The sequence below is a fragment of the Sarcophilus harrisii genome, chromosome 3 (genome assembly GCF_902635505.1).
Source record: "Sarcophilus harrisii chromosome 3, mSarHar1.11, whole genome shotgun sequence".
NCBI lineage: Eukaryota > Metazoa > Chordata > Mammalia > Dasyuromorphia > Dasyuridae > Sarcophilus > Sarcophilus harrisii.
Window position 1 is genome coordinate 585,768,720 of NC_045428.1, and position 27,490 is coordinate 585,796,209.

Here is a 27,490-nt window from a genome sequence, read left to right on the forward strand (position 1 = left end):
ACCATATTTTTAGATGCATAAAATAAAATAAAACAGATTACAAAGAAGGTTATTAAAAAACAAAGATCTCATTTGTTTTTTCCCATGCAAATTTACAAATCACTCTTCCTTACCACCACCCCCAATGTTAAGAACCTCTGGTATAAAGGGGATGACAAAAAAAGGAAATAACAAATGATAACCTTGTTAGCGAAAAACTCCGGTTTGTGGAGAGAGTTGAGTTATGGACAGTAGAGTTCTGCCACATTCTTCACTGTCCAATCAGTCACGCAAATGAGCTGCCAGAATGGAAAGTGACCTTTCGGATAACATCATCACTGAATTCCCATCTTCTCCCCATGGCCCTAGAAAGGAGAATTGCTTCCCTGGTGCTACCATCCACCTCAGCTACCATTGTCCTTTGGTTTTCCCCTTCCTAGATTCTACAACATCCCCTCATTTCTCTCCAACTCTTAGAACTGGCCAAATCTTACACAGTCCAGTCCCCAGATTGTGTGACATTTCCCATGAGATACTACCCTTCCTTTCATTTAATCTCTGGAGGTTGGGTCTGGGAGTGAGGGATCAGCAGAGAACATCATCAGCATCTTCCATGAGAAAGGCCACAAGTTACTGGGCAGGAACCCCCTGTGGGCAAACACGTGGGATGAAGTGGACAAGAGTCAAGCAGAGGGGCAAGTGTGGATGGACATGATCTCTGTATTGAAGGGAATGCTCTCACTGAGAAGATCCTAGATACTTTGGAATGGCAGACATTTCCCATTCTCTTTGGGTTTTCAAAAATAAAATCATTTATTTTTATGTGTATTTATAATCTTTCCCTCCAATGGCTCCCATTAACAACAATAACAAAACTAACAATAATCCTCAGTGAAAAAACATTGAGTTAAATTAACAGAAGGTGCCTGATGGAAGGAAGCTGCTCTTTCCCTTTCCCACGTATCCTTCTTCCTTTTCAGAAAAGGCCTGTGAAATTCACCGTCCATGCCATCGTCACAACATCGGATTTGGAAATTGAACCCAAAGAACTGAATTTTGGATACGTCACTATCTATGAAGCAGTTTATACCACCATTACTCTCACGAATAAATCTCTCCTCCCTCAAGAGTTTGGATTTATCAGTGTCCCAAAGGTACCTGTCTCCTGGCTAGCCTAATCACTCAGATGTCATGTTATTGGGCTACCCTTGTACCTAAAGCTTCCCTCCTTTGGTGGCTCCCAAAAGCTGCCTCAGGAATTGCTAGCTGGTGGTGTTCTGTACCCAAGAATGAGGATGCTGCAACAGGCTGGGCTAGCTTTTTTATTTTATCTTATTCATTCATTTATTCATTTATCTGTTTACTTATTTATCTATCTCTTTATTCATTGATTTATTCCTATTTATTTATTTGTTTATTCATTTATTTATCCATTTATTTATTTGTTTGTTTGTTTATTTATTTACTTATTTATTTTGTTTTTTGCTGAAGTAATTGGGGTTAAGTAACTTGCCCAGGGTCATACAACTAGAAGTGTTAAATGTCTGAGGCTGGATTTGAACTCAGGTCCTCCTGACTTCTCTACCCACTGTGCCATCTAATTGCCCCTAGGCTAGCTTTTTAGTTTTTTCAGGGGGAGGGTTTATTTTAAATCCCAAGGGAGTGTGATGAAGGAAACAGGGCTCCCCAGTTTGCTACTGAACTACCCGGGTGACCTTGATCACTTAATTCCTCAGACTCCTCCTTTGTAAAAATAAAGGGGTTGAGTTAAATGCCTCCCCAAGATCCCCTGGGGTAACACATATTCCTATCCCTATACCCCTCACACCTCATCCCATCTCCTGTCTAAGATGGGTGCTGTTTAGGACCAGGGAGTGAGGGGGGAAGGAGAAAAAGCAAAGGAGGGAAGGGGAGGAAGAAGAAGAAGGATCATTGGCAGCTTTCTTTCATTTATTAAATGTCCTTTTTTTCTTTCAAGTTTGTGGAAATTCAGCCCAATGATGGGTTTGGAGTTATACGACCATTGCAATCTTTGCCTCTCGATGTCATTTTTAAACCCATCAGAGCAAAGGAATATGACTTCCAACTGAATTGCATTTCAGAAATTAACAGGTAAGGTGGGAACCTCCTTAGAGGAACCCTAGAAGGTGGGCAGGCTCCCAAGTGCATCCCTGGGGCCTGTACCACCCTCGTTTTACACTCTTAGCATTTAAAATGGCCATGATCCATAGGGAGAGCCATCTGGCCTGGGCTTGAACATTAAGGCCTTCAGAGCACTGATGTCCAGTAGACCTTACCCCAGATTAAGTGAACCTTTGGGGGAGTGGATGAGCAATCTGCCCTTGGCAGCTGCCCACCTCCAACGAGAGAAATAGTATATTGCAGATGACTGGGCCATCACGTCCTCTGACCTTTTAAATGGACTCTGTGTTTAAATCCCATTGGAGCCTCCATCCCAGTTGCCAAGACAGCTGAAGAAAAGGTGGTAACTCAAGTTTCCTTCTGAGCAAGAAAGAAAATACAGGGCTCGGTGAAAAAGAACCTGGTGGGCAGAAGAGGTGGTGTCCTTCTCCCCCTCTCATTATTCCTCCAGGAGTATCTCAGGCAGCCCTGGGTGCTCCGTTCCATCTTGCTCGATCAAATATCATTAGGATTCGAGTCCTGAACTTGCTGGCAACACGGGGTATCTAGACATTGCTGGCTTAGAAATAACTTTTGCATTCTCATTTCTCTCTCTATTCTTAACTTAATTTTTAATTGATACGAGTCACTTGACCCAAATTGCCTCCCAAAAAGAAACAAAAATAAAATAAAAAAGAAGGAATATTGGGAAAGGAAGAGAACCGGGAGCCACCATAGGTTTTTGTGTAAATGAAAATTTTCATAGAAGTGTCATTTGTTTCAGAAAAAATAATTTTTCTTATTTTCGTTAGGGTGGAGATCTGTGTTTTCTTTCACAACTTGACTTTTATGGAAATGTTTTGCACAACTTCCCATGTGGTTTCTTAATGGTGGGTGGGGAGTAGGGAGAGAACTAGAACTCAATAATCAAAAACAAATAGAAAAAATGGTTTTGTATGTAACTGGGGGAAATATTAGATAAAGAAAATGTTTTAAAAGGCAATAATCTTTGCCTTTTTTCTTTTCTTTTCTTTTTTAATCACTTTCCCCTTTCTCTCTCTTGCTATTTGGATTCTCTCCTATTTATAAGAAAAGCATCTTTCCATTCTCTCTGGTGACATTTTCACCATCTCTGCCCACAGGTCTGGTTTCGTACCATGGCATCTCGGAAGAGTAGACCCAGTTTAAGAAGGGAGGGACTGCTCTCGGGTCCACCTCAGGAAAGCTGACTTGGAAAGTCACCCTGATCTCTGTTTGCCTTCCAGAGAATTTCCACTGTCCATCAAAGCCATTGGCGTCCACCCCCCTCTGGAGCTGTCTCACTACCGAATCAAGTTCAGAGCCACTCCTTTGTTTGACATGTCGGCAGCTACCCTGTATGTGATCAATTCCCACACCAATATGAATTCCCTGACCCACGCCGTCCCCCGCATTGGTACTGGAGATATCGCGCCGGTGGGACCCACGTCTTTTGAGTTCATTTTGCCAGACAAGGCCCCCCTCATGATCATACCCTCTGTTGGAACCGTGTGGCCGGGAAAGGTGAGTGGGGACCCTAGAGAAGAAAAAAGAGGGACTTTTCAGCTTGGGCATAAGAACCGATCTGTTTTTCACCCTTTTGCTCCCCAATTCTCAAAAGAGAATGGGAATAAATGTGATGAATGAACGTTATTCTTGATTCATAACAAACACTAAGCTAAGTGCTACAACCAAGCATCTGATCCCAGGATCAAATGGGCTAGCTTTACAATGTGCAAAGTCAGTAAACCGACAAGCAGCAGGGCATTAATCTCCCCATTTTACAGATCAGGAAACTGAGGTTCTGAGAGAGCAAACTCATCCAACCCCGTACAATGAGTCATCTCTGAAGAGTGATATAACTCCTTTGACTCCATATCTGGCTTTCTAACCTTCTGGGACTTGGTTTTCCTAATTTTTTTAAAGAGATAATTTTTATTGAACGTTTGTAAGCATCTTGTTTATATTATTACAAATACTTGACAATATGTTTTTCTTAATTCTAAAACTTTTGTTTGTTCTATGGACAAAAAGGAGAATAATCTAGCGTCAGTGTGATTATCGTCCTCAAGAAAGTGACAGAGGGGAAAGTGGAAGCATTTTTATAGTTCATGCCCCTGGAAGTCACTTGTTTTGCTCAATGAATCATCCCATCTCAAAATAGTTAGGGATTAAAAGTGCCCACCAGGCTCTGAGCTCTTTTTTACAGCAGGAAGGCAGAAAACTGAGATGGGCTCTGATGTTCCCATTCATATTTTTAGTTTAAAGAAGAAAAAAGCTTTTTAAAGACGCTTACCTTCCTTGTGACTGCCCTCTGAGCACAAACTTCTGCTCTTTCTGTATCTTTCCCAGAAATGCATGATTGAAGTGATTTTCAAACCGGAGATTTCAGAGACAACAATCAAAACAGAAGTCGTGAAAATGAGGAACAGAAAGCTGGGAGTAAAAACAAACCGGTAAAAACCAAAAGCAAACCAAAAAAAAAGGCGTCAAACAAAAATGAAATTAAAACCCAAAAGGCCGGTTTATTATAATTAAACCCAAAAATTTTTATTTGGTTTTTTTATAACTAAAGACTGGGGTTGGGTATTTACTATTTGGAAGTTTCAATAAAAAAATTATATATTTCCCTTACAATTATATACAACCAATTTTTTATATAAAATTATAATGTGTGTGTGTGTGTGTGTGTGGTAAATTATATATATAATTAATATATATATATATATTTAAACTTGATCCTTTTGGATTCTTTGAGGTTTTCTTGAGAATTGGAGGATTTCATTTTTCCAGCTTATTTTACAGGCTAAGAAATAGAAAAAGGGTTTAAAAGTTCCAGAGTCACACAGAAATGCGGAAGTTTTTTGACTTAAACCCAGAGTTGCATTATCAGTTATTGACTTGAAGATGGATGGGAAATGGACAAATGGACAGATATAGGTAGGTGGGTGGATATCCGAATAGATGGATAGATAGATGGACGGATGGATGGACAGACAGATATAGGTAGGTGGGTGGATAGATGGATAGATGGATGGATGCATGGGTGAGTGGAGAAAGACAAATGATAGATATATACACTTAATATAAGTTATTAATATACTATAATAAAATTATATATTTATAAATAAATGTAATAATTTATAATATAAATTATATAATATAATATAAATGTATATATAAATAAAATGATATAATATAAATTATATATATAATAAATGATAAATATATCAAATGTACAGAATGATATAAATTCCATAATAATCTCCACATTCCGTGAGCACTTGTGTATTCTAGGAACTCCTCAAGAGAAGAAACGGACTTTTGCTTATTCTTGTGGGTCCTTAATAAATATTTCTTGATTGGCTAAATGTAAGCTCTTTGAGGGGAAGGAAGGGAAGGAGAAAAGAAGGGAGAGAAGGAGGGGCAGATTGGAGGAAGGAAGGAAAGGAGAAAGGGAGGGGAAAAGGAGAGATAGAGGAAGGGAGGGAAGGAGGGGGTAAGGAAGGGAATGAAGGGTTTGACTGGAGGAAAGGAGGAAGGAAAGGTAGAAAGAAGAGAGGGGAGGAGAGAGGAAGGGAGGAAGAGACGGAGAAAAGAAGGAAAGGATGGAGGGAGAGAAAGAAGCGGGGATTGGAGGGAGGAAGAAGTAAAAGAAAAAAGGAAGGGAAGAGGGAAGAGAGGAAAGGAGGGAGAGGAGGAGAGAGAGGGGAAGGGGAAGGGAGACAGGGAAGGGGTGGTTTGGAACCAGAGTGTTTCTGGAGCCACCAGGAGGCACTTAGCCCTAGCCAGAGGGGAAAATGGGCTGGACCCACGGGCCCCACCCTGGGCCGCCGGAGGGCCCCACTGCGCCGCCCGGCCGCCTGTCCCACCGGAAGAGGAGGGCCCCTGCCTGCCCCCCGCCCTTGCCTTGAGGCTCAGGCTGTTCCCGGCGTGAAAGAGACGCGGGGGCGCCAGAGCGCGGGGGGGGGGTGGGGGGGGGCGCGCGGGGCCCCGAGTTCAAATCCAGCCTCAGACACTTCCTGGCTGGTGCCCCTGGGAGGTCACCTAACCCCGCTCCCTCAGGTCCTCTTCCATAAGGGGACACCTCAGAGAAGGAAAACGGCAAAGAAAGGACCAGGCAGAAAACGGAGCCTCGTTCACGGCCCCTCCTGTTTCTCTCGGTTTTTTCACTAGTACTTTGTCTCTCCAGATGCAGCTAAAAGAGTTTTCCACGTTCATTTGTGCGAGATTTTGTGCTCCAAGTTTTTCCCCCTCCCCCTAACAGGTTAATGTGTTTAATGCTTTTAAAGGATTTTCGGGGCCCCTTTCTCCTTGTTGTTAACATTTTTTTTTAAAGTCTCTTCTATCTGATTCCCCCAAAGACAAAAAACAAGACAAGAAAAACAAAAATAAAAGAAAGGAAAAAAAAAAAGAAAAAGAAACAAAAATGAAAAGAAAAAAGAAAAACAAAAAAGAAAGAAAAGACAGAAAAAAAGAAGAAACAAGCAAAACAAAAAAAGAAAAAAACAAAAAACAAGGAGACAGAAAAAAAGAAAATAAAAAGGGAACAGCAAAAAAAGAAAAAAGGAAGAAGAAGAGGGAGAAGAAAAAACAAGAGAGAGAATAGGGTGTGATGGGACTAAAGGAAAAGTCCAAGCAAAGTAGTCCAGGATAACTTGAGGAAGGGAAGCTCCCTTTCATAAGAGACAATTAGAGAGGACTTCACAGCAAAGGGGACATCTGAGCGGAGCCTTGAAGGGGAGACCAAACCAGGAAAAGAGGGGGTATTTCTGGTATGAGCCTCGGCCTGCGGAAATGGGAGGCTAAGCGGGAGGCTTAGAGTTCTGTTTTATCGACATCAAGGTAGAATTCTATATAATAAGGCTGGGAAAGGGACCAGGCTGTGGAAAGCCCCGAACGCCAGGCTAAGAATTTGCCTAATTTAATCTTTAGTCCATAGGGAATCACTACAAGTTTTATCCAAATCAATCAACAAGTATTTATTCAGAGAAAAAAACCAGGAGTCCCCATCCTGAAGGAAGGGACTTTCAATATGGCAAAAGTCATACAAAAATTATAAAAGTATTTAGGATGTATACAGGTTACTTCAGAGGAATTGGGAGCTGCAGATACTAAGAGGCCTTATGTAGGAAGTGGCTTTGAAAGGGATTCGAGGCTCTGACATGGTACCTCCTATAGGACATCTTTCCCCCTACCCCAGTTACATGTAAACAAATTTTTTTGCATTTGTTTTTAAAACTTTGAGTTCCAAATTCTCCCCCTTCCTCTCACCCCCCTCCAATCCCATTGAGAAGACACATGGGATATTTCTACTATTTTTAACATACATTGGATATTGGATTGCTTGCCATCCAGGGAAGAAGGGAGAGGGAAATTGAAACACAAGGTTTTACAAGGGGTAATGTTGAAAAATTATCCATGAAAATAAAAAGTTTCAATTAAAAAACAAAAGAAAGAAAGCACATGTGAAGTTGTGAAAAACCATAAAAGTCATGTTTCGAAAGAAAACTTCACTCTCCCACAAGCCCCCAAAAAATCCTTAAGAAAAATAAAGTTTAAAAAATAAAATCTGTATTCAAACTGGGTACAGATAGCATTTTTCATCCTAAGTCCTTTAGAGTATTGGATTATTATATTGCTGAAAATAGCCAAGTCATTCACAGCAAGCTTCACTTTTTAAAAGCTACCAGAATCAGAGCCAGCCAGTGATGACCCTTCCAATTCCATCAGGGAAATATTCATACTTTGTAAGGATATAATAGGAATATGTCTTTACATTTCCTTTAAAACATTAACTTGTATTTTCTGTGATGACATCAAGTAGTTTACAGAAGGGAAAGATAATTTTCTCCCTTCTCCCCGCTCCCAGGGGGGAGACTTGGGTCTGAAAGGAATAATGCATTCAGGCAGGGGGCACAGGCAGGCAAAGGGGCAGAGAGGGCAGAGAATTTTATTTGTGAGTCACAGCAAGAAGACCAGTTTGGCTAAAATATCAAGCACATAAGTGGGAGTCATATATAAACAAGCCTGGTAGAGCAGAGACAGATTTTCAAGGGCTTTAAATACTTCCCGAAAGAGTTTTTGATCCTAGAGGTAATGGAAAACTCTGGGAATTTTGGGAGCCTGTGAGTTAGATGGTCACATCTGCAATTAAAGAATATTATTTGAGCAGGCTGATTTTAGAAATGTCTTACATGAACTGATGCTGAGTGAAGCGAGCAGAACCAGGAAAACATTGTTCACTGCAACAAGATTGTGTGATGATCAACTATGACAGACTTGGCTCTGTTTGGCAATTCAGTGATCCAAGGCAATTCCAATAAACTTTGGATGGATAATTCCATCCACATGCAGGAAGAGAACTATGGAGACTAAATCAAAGCATATTATTTTCACCTATTTTTTTCTTCCTTTTTTTTCTTTTTTGGGGGTTTTTCTCTTTTCTGTTTTTTTTTCTCCCAACATGATTCATATGGATATATGTAAAAAATGAATTAAATACATAATTTAAAAAATTAAAATTTTAAAAAGAAGAAAAAGCATCATTTTAGAAACGTTAGAGAATAAGTTGGTTGGGGAGGCAGACTTGAGGTAGGAAGACCAATTAGGAGGCTGGTGTAAGTCTGGACAAGAAATTGTGTGGGCCTGAGCTAGAGAGAAGGTTGGAGAAAAGGGAACAAAAACAAAAGATGCTGCAGAGGCAAAATTATTTTTAGATATTTATATATAAATATATAATATTATATAAAATTATGTATATTTATATAAATATATAATTATATATTATAGATATTTTTATATATTTATTCAGAACTAATTAGAAATTTGGATTGGGAAGAGGGAACAATAAAGGTTTGTTCCAAGTTGGGAACCCAAGTGCTTTAAAAAAAATCCAGGGGTGCCCTTGGTAGAAAGGAGAAATGAGGAATTGAGACAAGGTTATTTTTAAAGAGAAGAGCTCTAGGGCTTATTAGGAATCTAAGTTGGTGCTAGGCAACTTTTTTAATATATGATTGCAATGAGTGGTTCCTATTAGGAGTATAAGCAAGCAAAGAACCAAATTGGGAAGGGGGGTGGGTATAAGACTATCCACATATCACATTAATATGTTATGAGTTCTTCTTGTTCCAAATTGAGGGCAGCCACATGGCACAATGAATAGCTCGCTAAACCTGGAGTCAGGAAGTTTTGAGTTCAAATTCAGTCTCCCACACTTATTAGCTATAAGACTTTAGGAAAGTTAATTATCTTTTGACTTCTGTTTCCTCATCTATAAAATGAGCTGGAAAAGGAAATAACAAAACCACTCTAATATCTCTGCTGAGAAAACAGGGTCACAACTGAACAACTTTTTTTTTTCCTGTCCATTACACCATAACAGATAAAATCAGATTCCCAATCGGTAAGACTTCTGGATATAAGTATTTAATGTGTTTGCAATTAAAAAGGCTAAGTCATCATTGAACTTGTCAGTTTGGAATGAGACTGGCCCATTTGTGTCGAGATACTTCAGGATTTGGGAACATTATTTTAAACTTTTTGAGTCAATTGGGGTTAAGTGACTTGCTAGGGTCACACAAGCTAGTAAGTGTTCCAGCTGAATTTGAACTTGTGACTGACTTAAGGGCCAATGCTCTGTCCACTGCACCACCCAGCTGTCCCAGAGTGAGGGCCTTTCATGGAACCTGGAAAGCTGCTGGAGACTAAATGACTCTGTCTTCCTCCTTAGGGCTGTAGTGACTTCCAACTTTGCTTCTCAATCTCTTGCCACTCATCCTTACAGCTCCTTTGCATTTGCACTTGCTCTACTTATAAACAGAAAGAAGAGGGCTTTTTCTCATTGTCTTATTTTTTTTCACAGTCCAAAAAGGATACATCCGCAAAGAAAGGGGCACTGAGGATGCTGTCCACCGCTCCCATCAAGGCAGCTGTCAGGTGGCTCAAACCCCGCTCTCCTCACAAAAAGGAACGCCGCAAACCTGAAAAAATTAAGACAGAGTAAGTTCCCCAAAGGGTCGTTTCCATTTAATTCAACAAATATTAGAGCAAAGCATTACTCTACATGGTCTGGCAACAGATATAAAAAGGAACCAACCATACCTTCCCTCTCCCCGTTGGCGTGGATTCAAGAAAAGAGCATTATTGATGCTAATCAGTGCTGGGCAACCTCATATGCTGCCCAAGAAAAATCAGATAAGCAGAAGGAAAAACATGAGAAAGAAAAAAAAAAAAACAAGCAAACAAACAACAACAAAAAGTGGAGAGAATTAACTATGCTTTGATCCACATTCAATCTCTGTAATTCTCTCTCTGGATGTGATAGCACTCTCCATCCCCAGCTTGTTGGAATTGTCTTGAATCACCACGTTGTTGAAAAGAGCCAGGTCCCTCACAGTTGACAGGAGATGTTTCACAGACCCTTGAAGTTATCCTTGACCCCCCACCACCACCACCTTTCCCTTTACTCTCCTCTATCCAATCAGGGGCGAAATCTTTTCAATTTCACTTTCACAACTGCTTTTTCATTGATTCTGCTCTCTTCACTCAGTCATCCCTCTGGTTCAATCCCTCACCATCTCCCCCCTGGGTTATTGTAACAGCCTAAATATTCTTCAGTCTTCTGTTTCTCATATGCAATTCATGCTCTATACAGCTACCAAAATAATTTTTCCTCATGCTCAATAATGGAACGCCCCCAAATCTCCAAAGACTCCTTGTTGTCCCTAGTGGACAATTTTCTAAATAGTCATCACAAACTACTATATGTCCCCCTCAAATAATTTGTGAGGAATATCACCCTGAGTGTAATAATAGTCTGTCTCTTTTTTCCACATGTCTCTCTCTACCTTTTTTCCCTCTATCATGACCCTGAACTTTTGGAATGAGCATTAATAAAGTGATACCAGAGCCTAGGCCATTCTGTTGTCATGGACACAAGAGTCAGGGAAGATAAACACAGGTACCCATCCCTGCTATGCTCCAGTACTGATCACTCTGGGCCATGGACTCTCTAAATGCGAGCTATTACAGGGGATATTCTTCATGACTGCTGGGGAGTCTCTTATATGTCGGGATTGTTTTGTTCTAGTTCAGAAGAATATGCAATTGCCAAAGCCACCTTGTCTAAGGATTTTCAAGAAGAGTTTAAGAAATATGTCATACCATGTGTTGTTGCCAGTGGAGATATTAAAGAAAAGAAAGAAACAGAATTAATGTACTTCAGGTAGGAAACCCTGCTCATGCAGGGTGGGATGCCCAATCATTCTCATTTCTTAAATTTCTTATTTTCTGCAGTTACATTTAAAACATTAATTTTTTAATTTTTCAAAAAACTTTTGAATCCCAGATTCTTTCCATTATCCTCACCCTCAGTTCCCATTAAGAAGTTATACAAAACATTTCCACAAAAATTATCTTATGAAAAAAAAATAACTCCCCCCCCAAAAAAAAATCAACCAAAGTGAGAAGAGAGAGAGAGAGAGAGAGAGAGAGAGAGAGAGAGAGAGAGAGAGAGTGCTTCAACCTGTATTCAGATATAATCAGTTTCTTCTCTGGGTATGGATAGGATTTTTCATCACAAATCCTTCAGTGTAGTCATGGATCATTGTACTATTGAGACTCAAGTCATTTATAGTTAGATATCCCAGACCATTGCTGTTCATATACAGTATATTTCATTTTGCTTAAGTTCATGGAGGACTTTCCAGGTTTTTTCTGAGAGCATCCTGCTCATCATTTACCATAGAATGATAAGATTCTACTTTAATCCCATATGACAATTTATTCGGCCATTCTCCAATCGATGGACATCACCTTAATTTCCAATTTTTTTTGCTCTGAGAAGAAAGATGCTATAAATATTTTTGTGCATATAGGTTCTCTTTCTTTTTTAAAATTTGGGAATCATGCCTAGTAGTAGTATTGTTAGATCAAAGGGTATGCATTAATTTATAGCCTTTAGGGCATAGATCATTTCTTTTGATCATTTATCAACTGGGGCATGGCTCTTATTTTTTAATAAATTTGACTCATTTCTCTCTATATTTGAAAAATGAGGCCTTATCAGAGAATGCCCAGCCATTCTTATAAAGTTAAGGGATGCCAAGGAAAGGCTGAGGGTCTGGCAGAAAATAATCATGTTTCCACATGATTTCACTGTCCCATGTCCTTTTAAATTTTTCTTGTGTGGTCCCTTATTCCAAGGGTGGTCACAATTGCTCTGCTAATTTCCAGGAGACCTAATGAGGGAAGATCATTTGCTCATCCACAGAGAGCAGGGGAGATTCTGTGCAAAAGAGAAATTGGTCTTTTGGATTTCATGAGATTGTTACTTCTCAGTGCTAGGATCTTGCTCTCCCACCTTTTGCATCCTATCTCCAAATGAACTGATCTCAGAGAGTTGTCGGTGTTCCCTTGGGGGCTACCCAACACCCTGGGCTTCTTGGAGACCATCTACATGGCACTTTGCCTTGGTAGTAAGAGTGAGGAGTGACTCCAGTTCTGCTCCCAACGACCCTCACTTTTCCCATTGATCAGCATCTTCTTTCCATACTAAATCCCCTGCCCTTTCTCCAAGACTGGTCTCCATTCCCCAATGTCAAACCCTGATTTCCTAACAGAAAATTTGATGGTAAATATGCTGTTTCTTCTCCTGGGTAAAGTTCTTTTCTCTCTGTCTTTGTCTCTCTGTCTCTATCTTTGTCTCTCCCTGTCTTTGTCTCTCTCTGTCTCTGTCTCTCTCTCTCTTTCTCTGTCTCTTTGTCTCTGTCTCTGTCTCTCTCTCTGTGTCTCTCTCTCTCTCTCTCTCTCTCCCTCCCTCCCTCCCTCCCTCTCTGATTTTCTTTCTCTTAATTTCCTAGTCCTTATAACATACTGTACCTGGAATTATATTGTCCATCGGTGAATCCCTCCGTCATAGTTGCTTCAGACGATGGGAAAACCTTGTTCAACTTCGGAGACATTGCAGTTGGTAAGATCTGACCCTGGGGCTCTCAATTTCTTATGACCTCTGCCCTTTCCCCCTTCTTCAATCTGCTCCCCCAGTACATCATTTGCATTGATAAATGCATGGTTCCTTTTCACCTGAAATTTTTCTAATCACCCCCAATCTCACAGAATAAATTTGCCTTGCCTTGGCCCACAGGTCCTGTACCACCTGGTGTTTGTTTGTTTGTTTGTTTCAGGGCACAGGGGGATCAAAAGGATCACAATCCAGAACGTTTGCTCAGAATACCTGGACGTATCCTTCCACAGAACCGCTGCTCGGGTGCCCCCAACACGATCCGGCCGCTGGCCCATCTTGTTCATCTGTTTGAGAAAGGGATTGTAGATCAGGCTTTGGGGAGTAGGCTCCAATCCTTCCTCTGCCACTTGGGATTTTGGGGGAATCCCCCAACTTCTTCACACCTGTTACTTCCTCCGCCAAGCGAGGGGACCACCGAGGAGTCTTTGCTCGAAATCTGTGCTCCTATGAGCTTCCTTTCCTTGGCTGTGACCTGTATTTTTTCTTTTAATGCATTAAGCTGCAAGAAACCTGTGGAAGTTGGAGGAATCCAGTATTTGCTCTGTTTCATCCTTGGGCTAAGGACCCTCATGTACTAGGTGGTAGAAGTTTGGTGACTTGGAGTCAGGAAGACTGGAGTTCAAATCTAGACATAGATACTAACTGTGGACCACTGAACAAATCACTTAAATTCCTTCTGCCTCAACCTTCTTAACTGTAAAATGAGTGTAATAATAGCCTCCCTATCGAAGTGGTTATAAAAATGCTTGGTTCAGGGTCTGGCACATAGCAGGCACTACATAAATGTTTATTCCCTCCCCCCTGCCCTTAGATTCCTCATCTGAAAAAGAGGGCAGTGATCGCACCTGCCTACCATGGCTGTAGTGATGAAGATCAAATGAAATTACATGTAAAGCACTTAATGTACCTCAGAGCTCTATATAAATGCTGGTTGCTATCATCATCATCACTACCATCACCATCATCTTCATCACCACCCCTATCATCATCATCTTCTTCACCACTGCCACCATCACCATCATCATCATCATTATCATCATCACCACTCCCACATCACCATCATCACTACCATCACCATCATCTTCATCACCATCATCATCATCACCACCACCATCCCTGACCCCATCACCGTCTTCACCCCCATCCCCATCATCACCACCACTATCATCATCATCATCAATTATTATTATTATTATTATTCCGTCTCCTTGACCACTCTCTCCCCAGCTGCAGTTCTCTCTTCTGAATCCCTATGGCCCCTTCATACTACTGTGTCCCTGTCGTGGCCTTCAGCCCAATGAGAGCCAGGACATTGTGGTATCGTTCTCTCCCCGAGAGAGTAACACGGTGAGCCCTCACGGTTAAGGGGCCAATCCCAGCCGACCTCCAGCCTGTTTTAGCCCTGACATCTCACTCAGAAGTAAAGAGAAAGTTCAGGCAACGAGATCAGTGGGGAGGAGGACAAGCCCATTTTGCTGGAGGACTGCAGAGTCTGGTCCTTCTGTGGAAGACAAGGGGAAATGTTTAATAAATCCACAGTGGGACCTTCTGATTTTTTTTAACCCTACTAGCCTCTAAAAACCCCATGCTCCTGCTGCAGGGGAGACATATGGGGCAGCCCAGCTTGGAAAGGAAGGCTTTGTCAGAATCCCAGGCCCTGGGGAAATCTGTGGGCCACCAAGAAGTAGGCCATGAGATTCATCCTGTGCTTTCATAGAAAAAAAATCTCTTCTTGGGGCAGTTAAATGGTGCAGTGGGTAGAGTACCAACTCTGGAGTCAGGAGGACCCAAGTTCAAATCCAGCCTCAGACACTTAACACTTCCTGGCTGTGTGACCCTGGGCAAGTCACTTAACCCCAATTGCCTCAGGGAAAACAAGAAAAATCTCTTTTTGTAGCACTGACCTTGAGTCATTCCTGTTAACCTTCTGCAGCTCGAGAAGGGGACCTGGGGCAGGGGCTGGTGTGGGAGCCTGGCAGAGTAGAAGGGGCCTGAGGACTTGGTGCTCTGTGAAGACCCACCTTTCATCGTCTTTCCTTCCCTAGAGAGTATGCTGTGGACTAATTCTTATTGGTGGCTTGTCACCCTCTGGGGCCTTTATGTTTCCCCATCATATGTAGCCAGGGCATTCTGGTGCACCAGATTCCTATTAAATAACAAATGAGAGAGTCAGAAGGTGCTCTCCCTCCCTCCCTCCTCCTCCTCCTCCTCCCCCTCCCCCCTCCCTCTCTCTCTCTCTCTCTCTCCTGCTTCTTCCCTCCCTCCTTCTCTCTCTCTCTCCCTCCCTCCCTTCCCTTTTCTCTCTCTCTCTCTCATTATATAATTTGATGACTGAAAAAAAAATCAAGACAAGCCATTTTGAAAAATTCTTCATATTTTCATTTCAAACCTAAGATTCAGACATTTAAAATTGAAAATAATCTTAGCCCCATCTAAGCCAATGCTTTCCTTCTACTGCGCACTCACTTTTTCAACCTATTATTATCCCACCCCCTTTTTTTTTTTTTAGTTCTTGGAAAACCTGGAAATCATTTCAAAGAAAGGGACCCTGACTCTGAGGATGCTGGGCAAAGGAGTAGCATCCACAATTACCTGCTCTATTGAAGGAGATGTCCTGAATATGGGATATGTTATTGCCGGAGAGAGTGCCACAACGACATTTAAAGTAAGTTAGCTGTAGCTCAATTATTTTGAATTTCCTCTGAATTACAAGCCTTTTTAGGACCAGCCATAGTCTTATTAGTCTACCTAAATCTTCAGAAGGATTCCCTCTGAAATGTAAGCCTCTTCAAGGCCAGCCATAGTCTGATTAGTCTCTAAATCTTCAGAAGATACAAGTCCAGAAATCTGAGTTTTTATGGATCCTGTCCTTGGGACTTGGACCTATCCCTGTGACCAGGCCAAAAAAAAAAAAGCACAAGTCGTCAGTATTCCCAAGAACTTACTCCCTAAACCGTAGGATCTTAATGGTTTCTTGGGGGCTTACACACTCCTTGGAGAGTCTGATGAGCTTATAGATTCCATCACAATAATTTTTTCAAATGTATGAGACAGACAATTCTGCTTGCCATCTAGGGGAGTGAGTGAGGGGAAGGAGGGGAAAATCAATTTTGAAAAATTATCTGTGCATATGTTTTGAAAATGAAAAGCTTTTTAAAAAAGAGACATGTACAATTCAAAGGAAACCAATTATATGAAATATGGTGATTGAAGTATATGTATTTTTTTTAAAGGTTATGGATCTTATATGTGATATCCAACAGCAGTTCAATTACTGTTCTAGAGCAAAAAGATAGATAGCTATGTAAGATGACCAGAGAATAATCAAGATGGTAAAATAAAAATAAAAATTAAAAAGCCAATGCTGGCATGTTGGGTTTCATGCTACGAGCATTAGTTAGAAAGAGGAGTTTAGGGGAAGAAAAGAGATCCGGCCTCTACTATCTGGGATCTTTCCTTGGCCCCAACTTTTTCTTCTTCACCTTTTCCTCCTTGAAGACCCAGCTGTCTCACCTCCGTCACAAAGCTTTCTCTGACGAACAAATGAGAAATCATTTATTAAGCTTTCTTTGAAGTAGCTATTTGCTATTATATAAAATATAAATAGAAGAAGAAAAAGAGATTATTCTTACTCTCAAGGAGGTTCCACTCTAATTAGAGAAGAGTTGACCCTAAGGACAAACAGCATGATAAGATCTAGAAGGCCTAAGACAGGGGTCCTCAAACTTTTTAAATAGGGGGCCAGTTCACTGTCCCTCAGACTGTTGGAGGGCCAGACTATAGTAAAAACAAAAACTTTGTTTTGTGGGCCTTTAATAAAAAAATTTCATAGCCCTGGGTGAGGGGGATAAACGTCCTCAGCTGATGCATCTGGCCTATGGCTGTAGTTTGAGGACTCCTGGCCTAAGGGTTCAGAACCAAGGTGGCCGGCAAGGCCCAGAGGTCCTTAAGGTGTGTACCAGGTCAGAGCACAGTCTTTGTGGGTCTAGAAGAAGTCATGGCAGAATGGATGCTAAGACCTGGTAATCCTGGGAGATAATTTGGTCATTCCCAGTTCATCCAAGTGGTAGATTCCACCATATTGCTTTTTCTATGATGGGGAGAGAGAAGAGAAAGGAAAGCCCAGAACAATCTCTTCCTTCTCTACATCATTTATTTTATTTATTTTAAATAATATCTATTTATATAATAAATAATATAAATTATATATCATATATAATTAAATTAAATAAATAAAAATTATTTATTTTAAATATTCATTTCTTTTAAACTGTTTAATTACATAACATTTATTTTAGCACCCTTTAAGTGTTGATACTCAGTGATCCGCAAAACAATCATTTCTAGTCAATAATTCAAATCACCAAGTATTTGAATATATCAAGATAAAAAGGGAAATCTCTACAACTCATTGTGCACACATACATTTATATATAACACCTGCATACATATATGTATTCATACACATAACTCAAGGTAATTTGAGGCAGGAAAGACCACCAGCAACTGGGAGATCCAGGAAGACTTTCCCTAGGGGATGGTCCTGAGTCAAACCTCAAATAAAGCTAAAGATTCTCACAGACAGAGCAGAGGAGAGGGCAGACATTGTGTGAATGCACAGAAACAGGAGATACAATTCCAAATTCAGGAGTAGCAGTTTGGTTGGAATATAGGAGTATTACACAGGAACAGGAGTAAAAGAAGACTAGAAGAAAACAAGAAGGATAGAGCCAGGTTGGGCAGAGCCTACAATGCCAGATTGGTTTATGTTGAATCTGAGAGGCAGTAAGGAGACAATCAAGATTTTGGAAAATGGAAATGACATGTCATACATGTGCCTTAAGCAGTTTATTTTGGCAACTGTATAGGGCAGCTAGGTGGCAAAGTGGATAAGGTGCCAGACCAGGAGTCAGAAAAAACTGAATCCAAATCTGGCCTCAGGCACTTACTAGCTGTTTGACTCTGGGCAAGTTACTTCACCCTGTGTATCTTGGTTCCCTCATCTGTAATGATGTAAATGATGTAAAAAATGAGCTCAAAACAAGCAGAACCATTGTGCATAGTAATAGCAAGATTATGTGACGATTAACCATGAAAGACTTGGTTTTTCTCAGAGTTCAGTGATCCAAGGCAATCCCAATAAACTTTGAATAGAAAATGCCATCTGCAGCCAGAGAACTACGGAGCCCGAATGTAAATCAATATATGTTATTTTCACTTTTTTTCTTTTTCTTCTGTTTTTTTTTTCTCTTGTGGTTTTTCCCTTTTGTTCCAATTTTTCTTTCCCAACATGATTCATAAAGAAATGTGTATTTAAAAATTATTGTACATGTATAACCTGAAAAAAAAGAGAAAACAATGAAAAATCTGTAAAATGAGCTGGAGAAGGAAATGGCAAACCATTCCAGTATCTCTGCCAAGAAAATACCAAATGGGGTCACAAGGAGTCAGAACAGACTAAAAAACGACTGGACGATAATAACATGAGAAAGAAATGTCAAGGGAATTTACTAGAAACAGAAATAATTTAGGAGGCTATTCCTATAATCCAGGCAAGGACCTAGAAGGACCTGGATTAGGATGATGGTCATGGAAATGGAGAGAAGGGATGGTGTTTGGGACTTGTTGAGATAGTATCAACAGAGCGTGACAACTGGCAAATAAATATATGAAGAAAGGGTGAGTCTGTTGTAAATTTACTGTCTGCAATAAGAAAAGAGAAACTTGGAGAAAAGTCAAGTAAATGGGAAATGATGGATTCCACTTTAGGTGGGTTGGGTTTACTAATAATACTTTTAGTGGTAAATTTCATTGGTTGTTCAGGATTGGAGTTCAGGATAGATCAGTCCATAGGTAGGTAGGTAGGATGGATAGATAGATTAATGGATGGATACATACATACATGGATGAATAGATGGATGGATGAGTGCATAAATGGATAGATGAATAGATAGATGATAGACACAAAGAGAAAGAGAGAGAGAGAGAGAGAGATGGATGACTAGATATAATACATAGATTGATAGATGAATAGATACATTGCTTAATGGTTAGATGGATGGATGACTAGACAGAAGAATACATAGATTGATTGATAGATGGATAGATAGATGAATGACTAGATAGAAGAATACATAGATTGATAGATAGATAAATAGATAGATGAATAGATGGTTAGATAGAAAAAGACATAGATTGGTAGATGGATAGATAGATACATTGATAGATTAATGAATGGATAGATGGATGGTTAGACAGATGGATAGATGAATGGCTGAATAGATAAAATACATAAATCAATAGATGGATAAATACATACACACATACATATGTATATAATACATAATAAATACATAGAGTTTGGAAGTCATCTACAAAGAAATAGTAAGAACAGATTATATCACTAAGGAATGAGGAGATGCAGTAGCTGTGTAAAATTTTTGAACTGTTTCATGCAGATAAATGTCTCTAGCCTGTAAGCATTTCAAAGATAGGTATGTCATAATGCACATTTGGTGCTCACTTAAGTGTTTGAATGAATAATGCTGGAAGTAGTCCTCCTGGAGAGAGCTTTAACCCAGCATTTTAAGCTGTCCTATTTTATTCTCTAACATAAAAATGACCTTGCAGCATGGATCTGACCCAGCTAGATTTTTGATCTGTAGATATCTGGTTGCTTTAATCAAAGGGAAGGAGAACTTGTGGGTGAGAGGGGAGGGATAGTGGGAAAAACATTAAGACTGAAATATTTTTAGACAATAGTCTATCCAAGATTGTGTGGAATCAGATATGGCTGGCACGGCAGCTATACTCTGCTAAAAATAAATAAATAAAATTATAAAACCTTCAAAATGTTTTAATCATTCACAAATGTTACCTAGATATCCCTCCCAGCGTCCTGCTTCTCCACTGGACCAGCCAGAGGAAAAGAGATTCTCCCAGTTGCTCCTTCTGCCCTGACAGTCATTTAGAGATGATGGGTGATTTTTCTGGGGGGCTTCTGCCCTACTATGTGATCTAGACATGTGGAAAAATCAAATCTAACATCTGTTTTCTTAAAGCTTCAGAACAGCTCGACGCTCCCTATCAAATATTCCATCGTTCTGGACAGCCTCTCCCTCATGAGAAATAAGGAGCAGCTGCAGATGCCGGGTTTCATCGGTAACAAGGAAAGAAAGACCAATATCATTGGTAAATATTGATTCGAGCCAGGAGCATCCCATCTCCTTAAGAGCCATTTGCTTCCAGAAAGGGAAAGTTTGGATCAATTTGGAAGTCCTGTCTGGGAGGGTAGTAGGGAGGAGTGGTGGTAGGAGAAATGACCACTTGATCAGAGTCAATAAATGTGGCTTCTAGCCCAGGCCTTGACTCTAACTGAACTTATAATTTTGGGCAAACCCATTCTCCTTTCAGCATCTTCTGTTCTTCTGAAAGAGGAAGGTCTAAGATTCTGTCTCTGCTCCGAGGCAGTCTAGTTTAGTCTAGTCTAAACTAGTAAAATTAGTTATCATCTAGGAGACCTTGGTGAAATCTACCTGCAAGATCTTGGGTGGATCATGGTAACCCATAGGTGAACTGGGACTCAGTTGCTCCCTCTGAAAAATAAAAAGGACTTGTTTGGACTAGATACCTTCTAGCTCTCTAGAGCAAAAGCTATGCTTCTCTGAGAAGTTTAAAGTTGGGCAGGAATTGTTTCCTCTACTATGATTTTATTATGATGAAAGATGAATAAATCAATTGTATTCCCTGAGAACAAAAATAGACATTTTCTTTCATGGAACTAAAAATGGGGAGCAAACAGACCTAGCAATTGAGCCATCACAGTTGATAAACTGAAAAGAAATCCCAAGATGCAGTGGGGGGAAAACTAATAATTGAACCTCTATTAGATGACTTCTGCCTAGGGGAGGAGGTGGGAGAAAGGAGGGAGAAAATTTGGAACCCAGGATTTTGCAAGGATGAGTGTTGAAAACTATCTTTGCATATATTTTGAAAATAAAAAGTTAGTATTTAAAAAAATAATATGTTTAACCTATTGGATTACTTGCCGTCTAAAAGAGGGGATGAGGGAAGGAAGGGAGAAATTTTGGAACTCAAGACTTTGCAAGGATGAATGTTGAAAACTATCTTTGCATGTTTGAAAATAAAAAGCTATTATTTAAAAAATTAGTAATGATGAGAGGATAGTAGGGAGAGGAAAAGAAAAGGGGCATTTCCTCTGAGTGGGTTTTCATGTGGATGCTCTGATGCGATTCCCCTGTCCCCACAGGTACCCAGAACTACAACGGCCATTGTGTGTTCAGCGTGTCCCCAACAGATGGAATCATGGAAGCGGGCAAGATTCAGGACTTCACCTTGACCTTCAGCCCAGACCACGAGAGCCTTTACTATTCTGACAGGATGCAGGTGGTGCTGTTCAATAAGGTACCTCTGCCAGGGCAGCCATCCTGCCCGACAGACTCCGTGGCAGCCCTGCTATTTCCCAGATGGCTCCCTTGGTGCCTCAAGGGCACCAAAGAAGGTGGAAACCAAAGGAAAGCAGGGTCCCCGAGTTCCCTCCCTGCTTCCTCCACAGGGCAGTGTCCTTGCTCGCTTGGCCACTGGGTCAGTCGGATGGTGTGGTGAATTGTAACTAATTGGTGCCATGGACAGAGCAGGAAAAGCTGGGTTCAGGGGCTATTTCAGGGGCTTTGGAGCTGTGGTTCAGCCTGTTTCCTCAGCTGTAAAGTAGGGTTTGGAATAGCACCTACTTCACAGGGCTGCCCAGGGAGATACTATCTGCAATGAGATTTGCCAGCCTCCGAGTGACATATAAAATCTGGCCTCCCTGCGGACCCTCGGACGCCCTGCTTGCCTGAACTCCAGAGGGTGCCATCCCCCAAGAACACAATCCTAAGCCCCCGGCACTGGGACTAGGAGAAGCCCTGAGATTCCCCAAGTTCCCAGACTCAGCCCCCAGCACCCCACTTCTCCTTCCCCAGTAGAGAGCCAGCCTCACCTGGGTTTTGGAGCTCTCCCTCTCCTCATCCCAGGGCAGCAATGGCACCTTCTGGACCTTTAAGGGATGACGCCCTTAGTCCTCCCCCCCTTTTATTTCCCTGGTTCCCCTCCTCCCTCCTCCCCCCATCTCTCAGACCCATCATCCTTGATTCCCCCGGGGCCTCTGAAGGTTTCCCTGTTGACCCCCCAGATTTGGCTCTCTCTAGGGGCACACAGTGTCCAGATTGCTTTCCCAGTAGAGAGAACATGTCCGTGAATCTCGGCTCCCCAACTTGGGTCAGGGGGCCTCTCCCGGGGGAACGGCCCAGTCCTGCCAGGTGGGCTAGCGCTGGGACCCCTTTGACTGGGGAAGGTGGGAGAATTGAGACGGGGCCCCCCAGTGAGAGATCCCTGCCCTTTATCTTGTCCCAGAGAATCTCCCATCAGATCCTCTTGAAAGGGGCTGCACGGGAGCACATGATGTTTGTGGAAGGAGGGGACCCCCTGGATGTGACCGTGGAGTCCCTGGCCATAATCCCCTTGGTGTCTGAGGAGGAAAAAAGGGAAGGTGAGTGGCTGGGCAGGGACTGGGCCTGCGGGCACCCGTGGGAGGGCCTCTTCCAGACGGCAGCCAGGCTCTGGGAGCCAGGGAGGACATCCTCCCAGTCCTCGCCCTTCCCTCCTCCCTAGCCTGCCCCAGGCCCTTGGAAATCTAGGATCCAGGCCCGTCCCCCACTCACCCGGTAGCAGGAAATAATGCGCCCTGGTAAACACTTTGTAACCGCCAAGGCGGCCTCAGGTTTCCTGCTCTCTGAAAGAGCTGGCACTGCCCGGCTGCCCTCCCCCTGCCAGGTGGAGAAAGGTTTCCCTGCCCTTTTCCCAGGCTTCTGATCTAGGGGTCGCAAAGGGGTCAGGGCCTGGGGCCCAGGGCCTGCCCTCTCCATCCCCATTCACCTCCCCACTGCCCAACAGGCAGGGGCTGGGGATGCCCCTCCATGCCCTTGGTGAAGGAGAAACCAGGGGACCGGTCACTGTGCCCCCTGCAGATACAGAAGAGATGAAGGCACTTATCCTGACCCTTGAGTACATGCAGCAGGACTCTGCATTCACTCCGGCCACCCGAGAACTGCAAGTGGGCTGCATCCGTACCACCCAGCCCACTCAGAAAAAGGTAAGGGCCCCCCAGAGCTCCCCAGCTCCCGGGGCCCCCCAGAGCTCCCCAACTCTCAGGCCCCCCAGAGCTCCCCGGCTCTCAGGGTCCCCTTTCCCCACCAAGCCTTCCAGAAGGAATAAGATTTTAAGAAGGGACAGGTTCTCTGAAGAAATTCTAGGATGTGTCCCCCACTCCTAAGGATAGTCTGCACAGACCCCTTCTCGGGTGTGTTGCCTACATTCATAACTGAAGGAAATACTCATTTTAAGTGGGTGAAAATATACGTCTCCCTTTCCCTATGGAGATTCACAGACCCTGGTTAAGAGCCCCAATTCTATAGGTTTTTACCCTAAACTGCCACAGGTTTTAGACAAAAGAGACCCCCCAAAACACACACACACATGGGATAGCTCAGCTGTGAAGGCTGCTTGGCTCTTAGCTTGGTTCCTCCCCAAGACAGCCCACGCTCCCACTCCCAGAGCAGGACTTGTGTCTCCTTCCACTCAGCTCAGGTGTGGTCTTTCTGTGAGACCTTCCTGGACAACCGGCCCCCATGGTAGTGCTCCCTGCTTCCATGCCAGTGCTCCCTCTCCATGATAATGTTCTCTCCCCCTAGTGATGCTCTCTCCCTGCATGCAGTGCTCCTTCCCCATGGTAATGCTCCTTCCTTCCAGGCAGTGCTCCCTTCTTTGAGGTAGTGTTCCCTCACTTCAGGCAGTACTCCCTTCTTCCATGTGATGCTCTCTCCCTGTGGTGGTGCTCTCTCCCTGTGATGGTGCTCCCTCCCTGTAGTGGTACTCCCTTCCCATGGTAATGTTCCTCCTTCCAGGTAGTCCTCCATCCCTCCATCTAGTGCTCCCTCCCTCCCCTTTCTTGGAGTCCATAGCTTGGGCCCTTGCACTCTCCAGGCCTGTGCTGCTGTCTCACTCTGCCGAAGCCGAAGCCTCCAGAGGGCAGAGACTGTCCTGGCTACCACCTTGTGTCCCCAGGCCCTGGGCCTTGCAGGGGCTCAATAATCATGGGTGGAACAGAACTAGTCTCACCCAGGGAAACTTCCTGAAGAGGAAGGGGCTACAAGAGGCTGAAGGGAGGGGAGGGCAAACCAGGCTTCAAGGGCTCCAGGGATTGATTCTATTGGACTCGTGAAGAAAACAGCAGCTGTCCCCATGGGAAAAAATGTCCGAGCCCCTTTTCCAGAACTACAGGATGGGGGGTAGCAATGGGGAATTACAGTGCTGCCCTGGGGACCAGGCCTACCCCTGGGGCCCGGGGACCAACCTCTGGGACAAGGGCCAACCCCTGGGGACAAGGGACCAACCCCTGAGGATAAGGTCGACCTCTGGGGCCTGGGGACCAACCGCTGGGACAAGGCCAACCTCTGGGGACAAGGGACCAACCCCTGAGGATAAGGAGGCAACCCTGGGGCCCAACCCCTGGGCACTGGGGGGCCCCCCCTGGGGACTGGGCTGACCCTGGGTCTAAGGAACGAGGATCCCTTGGAGATGAGACTCCTTCTTGCTTCTCCAGAACATCGAGTTCAGCATGGAAAACATCCAGCTGCTTCAGCAGAAGGGCTTTACGGTGGAGCCCTACAAAGGAACCGTGGATCGCGGCCAGACCAAGACCATCACCGTGTCCTGGGTGCCCACGGCCGATTTTGATGTATGTCTAACCTGCTTCCAGGGCTGGGCTCCTTTCATTCCAAAGCATGTCGTCCTCAGGAGGGGTTTCTATATTTATCCATGAGCCAGTTCAGGCAGCTCCCCTGCTTTCCTTCCCTCCTCCCTCCCCTTCTTTTTTCTTCTCTCCTTCCTTTCCCTCAGGTCCCCGCCCTTCTCTTCTCTTTCCTCCTTCCACTCCCTTTCTTCTCTCCTCCCTTCAACCCTTCTTTTTTCTCTCTCCCCTCCTTCCTTTTTCCCCTGCTTTCACTTTCTTTGCTCTTCTCCCTCCTCACCCTCTTTCCATTCTCCCTACTTCTCCTTCCTTCTTTTCCTTCTCCTTCATCTCCCCTCCCCTCCTTTCTTCCCCTCTCCCATTTCCTTCCTCCTTTCCTTCCCAGTTTCTTCCTCTTCTCCCTTCCGCCTCCTCTCCTCCCTCCCCTTTTTCTTTCCTCCTTTTTCTCCCTCCCAGCTTGTGGAGACTCCTTGCCTGAGCCAGTCAGACCCAAAGCGGCCTTTGCCCCATTTGAACTCAGTTCAGAATGTAAGCACATCCTCCTTTCAGACACAAAAGATGCTCGTAACTGGGCCAGAGGTGAGCGGCTGCCCCGGGTGGTCATTGTCCGAGAGCCGAGCCAAGGGCTCTCAGCCTGGACTCTGAAAGGCTCCGGCCCGGGCCCAGAGCGCCCCGCACTGACACCCAGGCGAGGCAGGAGGAGGATTCCCTGTACCGCATCCAGCCAAGGAGAAGGATCCAGTAACCCCACAACACAGGCTGAACCAGTTGAAAGGGAAATCCCCAAGGGAGGGGAGTCGGCCAGAATCCAGGAGCCAAATCCCAGCCTCGCTACCACTCACTTCCTATGTGACCAGTCCGATTCTGGCCCTCAGTTTCCTAATCTGCAAAATCTGAGGGTTGGACTCAATAGTCTACAAGCCATTAGCTTTAATTCCAGAACTTGTATCTAATAATAATTAATAATAATGATTATTATTATTAATAAACACCACATTTCTTTAAACTTTAAGGTTCAGAAAATACTTTTTTCACAGCTACCCTTTAAGGCTAAGCCATCTTTCAAGAATTTAAAGTCCCCATCTTTCTGATAAAGAAACAGACTCAGATTAAGTTAACTAAGGCTCATGTCCAGATTAGCATGTAAATATTTATTTATACATATCACATTAAATATTATTTAATTAATATGAATATTAAATATATGTTATATATTTTATAAATATTATGATTTGCTTTAAACTATAGGTTCCAAGTAATAGTGTTTGTATCAGACTTGATACAATCCCTCTTGTTAGGCTATAAGTACCTGAGCACATCCCAGCTGATGGGATCCTCTTAGCCCATGTAGGAGGGCCTGAGTAAAGATCCAGGTGATCCGTCCCGGTTTGGGAATGCTCTCGTACGGAAACATGAAGGCCAAGCTTTGATTCCAGCATGTCAGAATCTGTGTCCTTCTGGAGAAAAGGATTGGGAAGGAACAGGGGGAAGGACACAGATTCTAAAAAAAAAAAAGGCTCTGCTTATGAGTAGGGCTGAAGATGGCTTCTCCATTGCACTCCTTAGTCCGGATTTGGAATTATTATTAGAGGAATATTCTTTGGTGCCCCCCAGTCCAGCTGCTGCGTTCCCCAGAACTGGAGCCCAAATTTAACTCTTCTTACTGCTTTTATTGCAGCCTGACAAGCCACTGGTGCTCACCACCTTCCTGACGCTCCGGGGAGACGTGAGGGAGATCTACAGGATCGTCTTCATTGTCCATGTGGTATCAGAGTAGGTTCTGGATAATTTGTTCAAATAGGAATACCGTTGATGATTCCCCTCAAGGTCATCGGCATGGGACTGGGGACTAGGGCCCTCGTCAGCCAGAAGTGTGCTCAGAGGAGCTCTGGACCTGTCCTGCTGGACTTAGTTGCCCACCAGAGTCCTTCCCACGATCAGTTTTTGTGACAAATGCAGCTTCAGAGGCTCCCAGGAGGACACCGTCCCTAGAGCAGGAGCTGCTGATCAGAAAAAGCAATTCAGTCCAGCCCCACCATTACCTTCCCCCCCCTCCCCCCTCCAGTTTACTATGTTTTTTGCTATGGCGTTTCTATGGAGATCAGAGCCTTCATTAAAAAAATAAAATAAAATGGCCACAGATTTTCCCATGATTTGATGTGTCCTTCTGTATTGGAGCTTTGGGCAGTATTGGGGAGAGGGAGAGCCCAAAACTCGGCTGGGCATCCAGCTTTCCAGCAGGATTTTCTGGAAGTTTGGTCTTGGTAGAGTGGACGGATAATTCCCACTGAGCAGACCCCTCCCATCCCAGGCGATGCCCACTTCCCAAAGGGGCAACCTCAAGGACACCCAAAGCTGCCACCGGATCAATGGTCAAGGAAACCAATTACCCCCAGGTGAAATGAGCAAATTAGGTGAAATGGCAATGAATGAATGAATAATCCAGAGCCCAGGAGAACAGGGACCAAAACTGGACCTGCAGAGATCAGATGCTGAGGGAGAAATGGGGCAGCTGATTGGCTAAGTGCTTAGAGTGCTAG

At 43.3% G+C, this 27,490-nt stretch overlaps 1 protein-coding gene across 1 annotated transcript in view; it reads left to right on the forward strand.

The window, feature by feature from the left end:
* Positions 1-26,900, forward strand: part of CFAP74 (cilia and flagella associated protein 74) — a 119,006-nt gene extending 92,106 nt beyond the window's left edge. Inside the window, 17 exon segments of the mRNA XM_031961569.1 lie at positions 960-1,133; positions 1,958-2,091; positions 3,366-3,642; positions 4,471-4,568; positions 9,982-10,119; positions 11,210-11,344; positions 12,981-13,090; positions 13,305-13,360; positions 14,372-14,491; positions 15,654-15,809; positions 20,206-20,335; positions 21,414-21,568; positions 22,556-22,691; positions 23,170-23,294; positions 24,804-24,938; positions 26,629-26,727; positions 26,778-26,900. Coding sequence (XP_031817429.1) covers positions 960-1,133; positions 1,958-2,091; positions 3,366-3,642; positions 4,471-4,568; positions 9,982-10,119; positions 11,210-11,344; positions 12,981-13,090; positions 13,305-13,360; positions 14,372-14,491; positions 15,654-15,809; positions 20,206-20,335; positions 21,414-21,568; positions 22,556-22,691; positions 23,170-23,294; positions 24,804-24,938; positions 26,629-26,727; positions 26,778-26,900 — 2,301 coding nt within the window.
* The last annotated feature ends 590 nt before the right edge of the window (positions 26,901-27,490 follow it).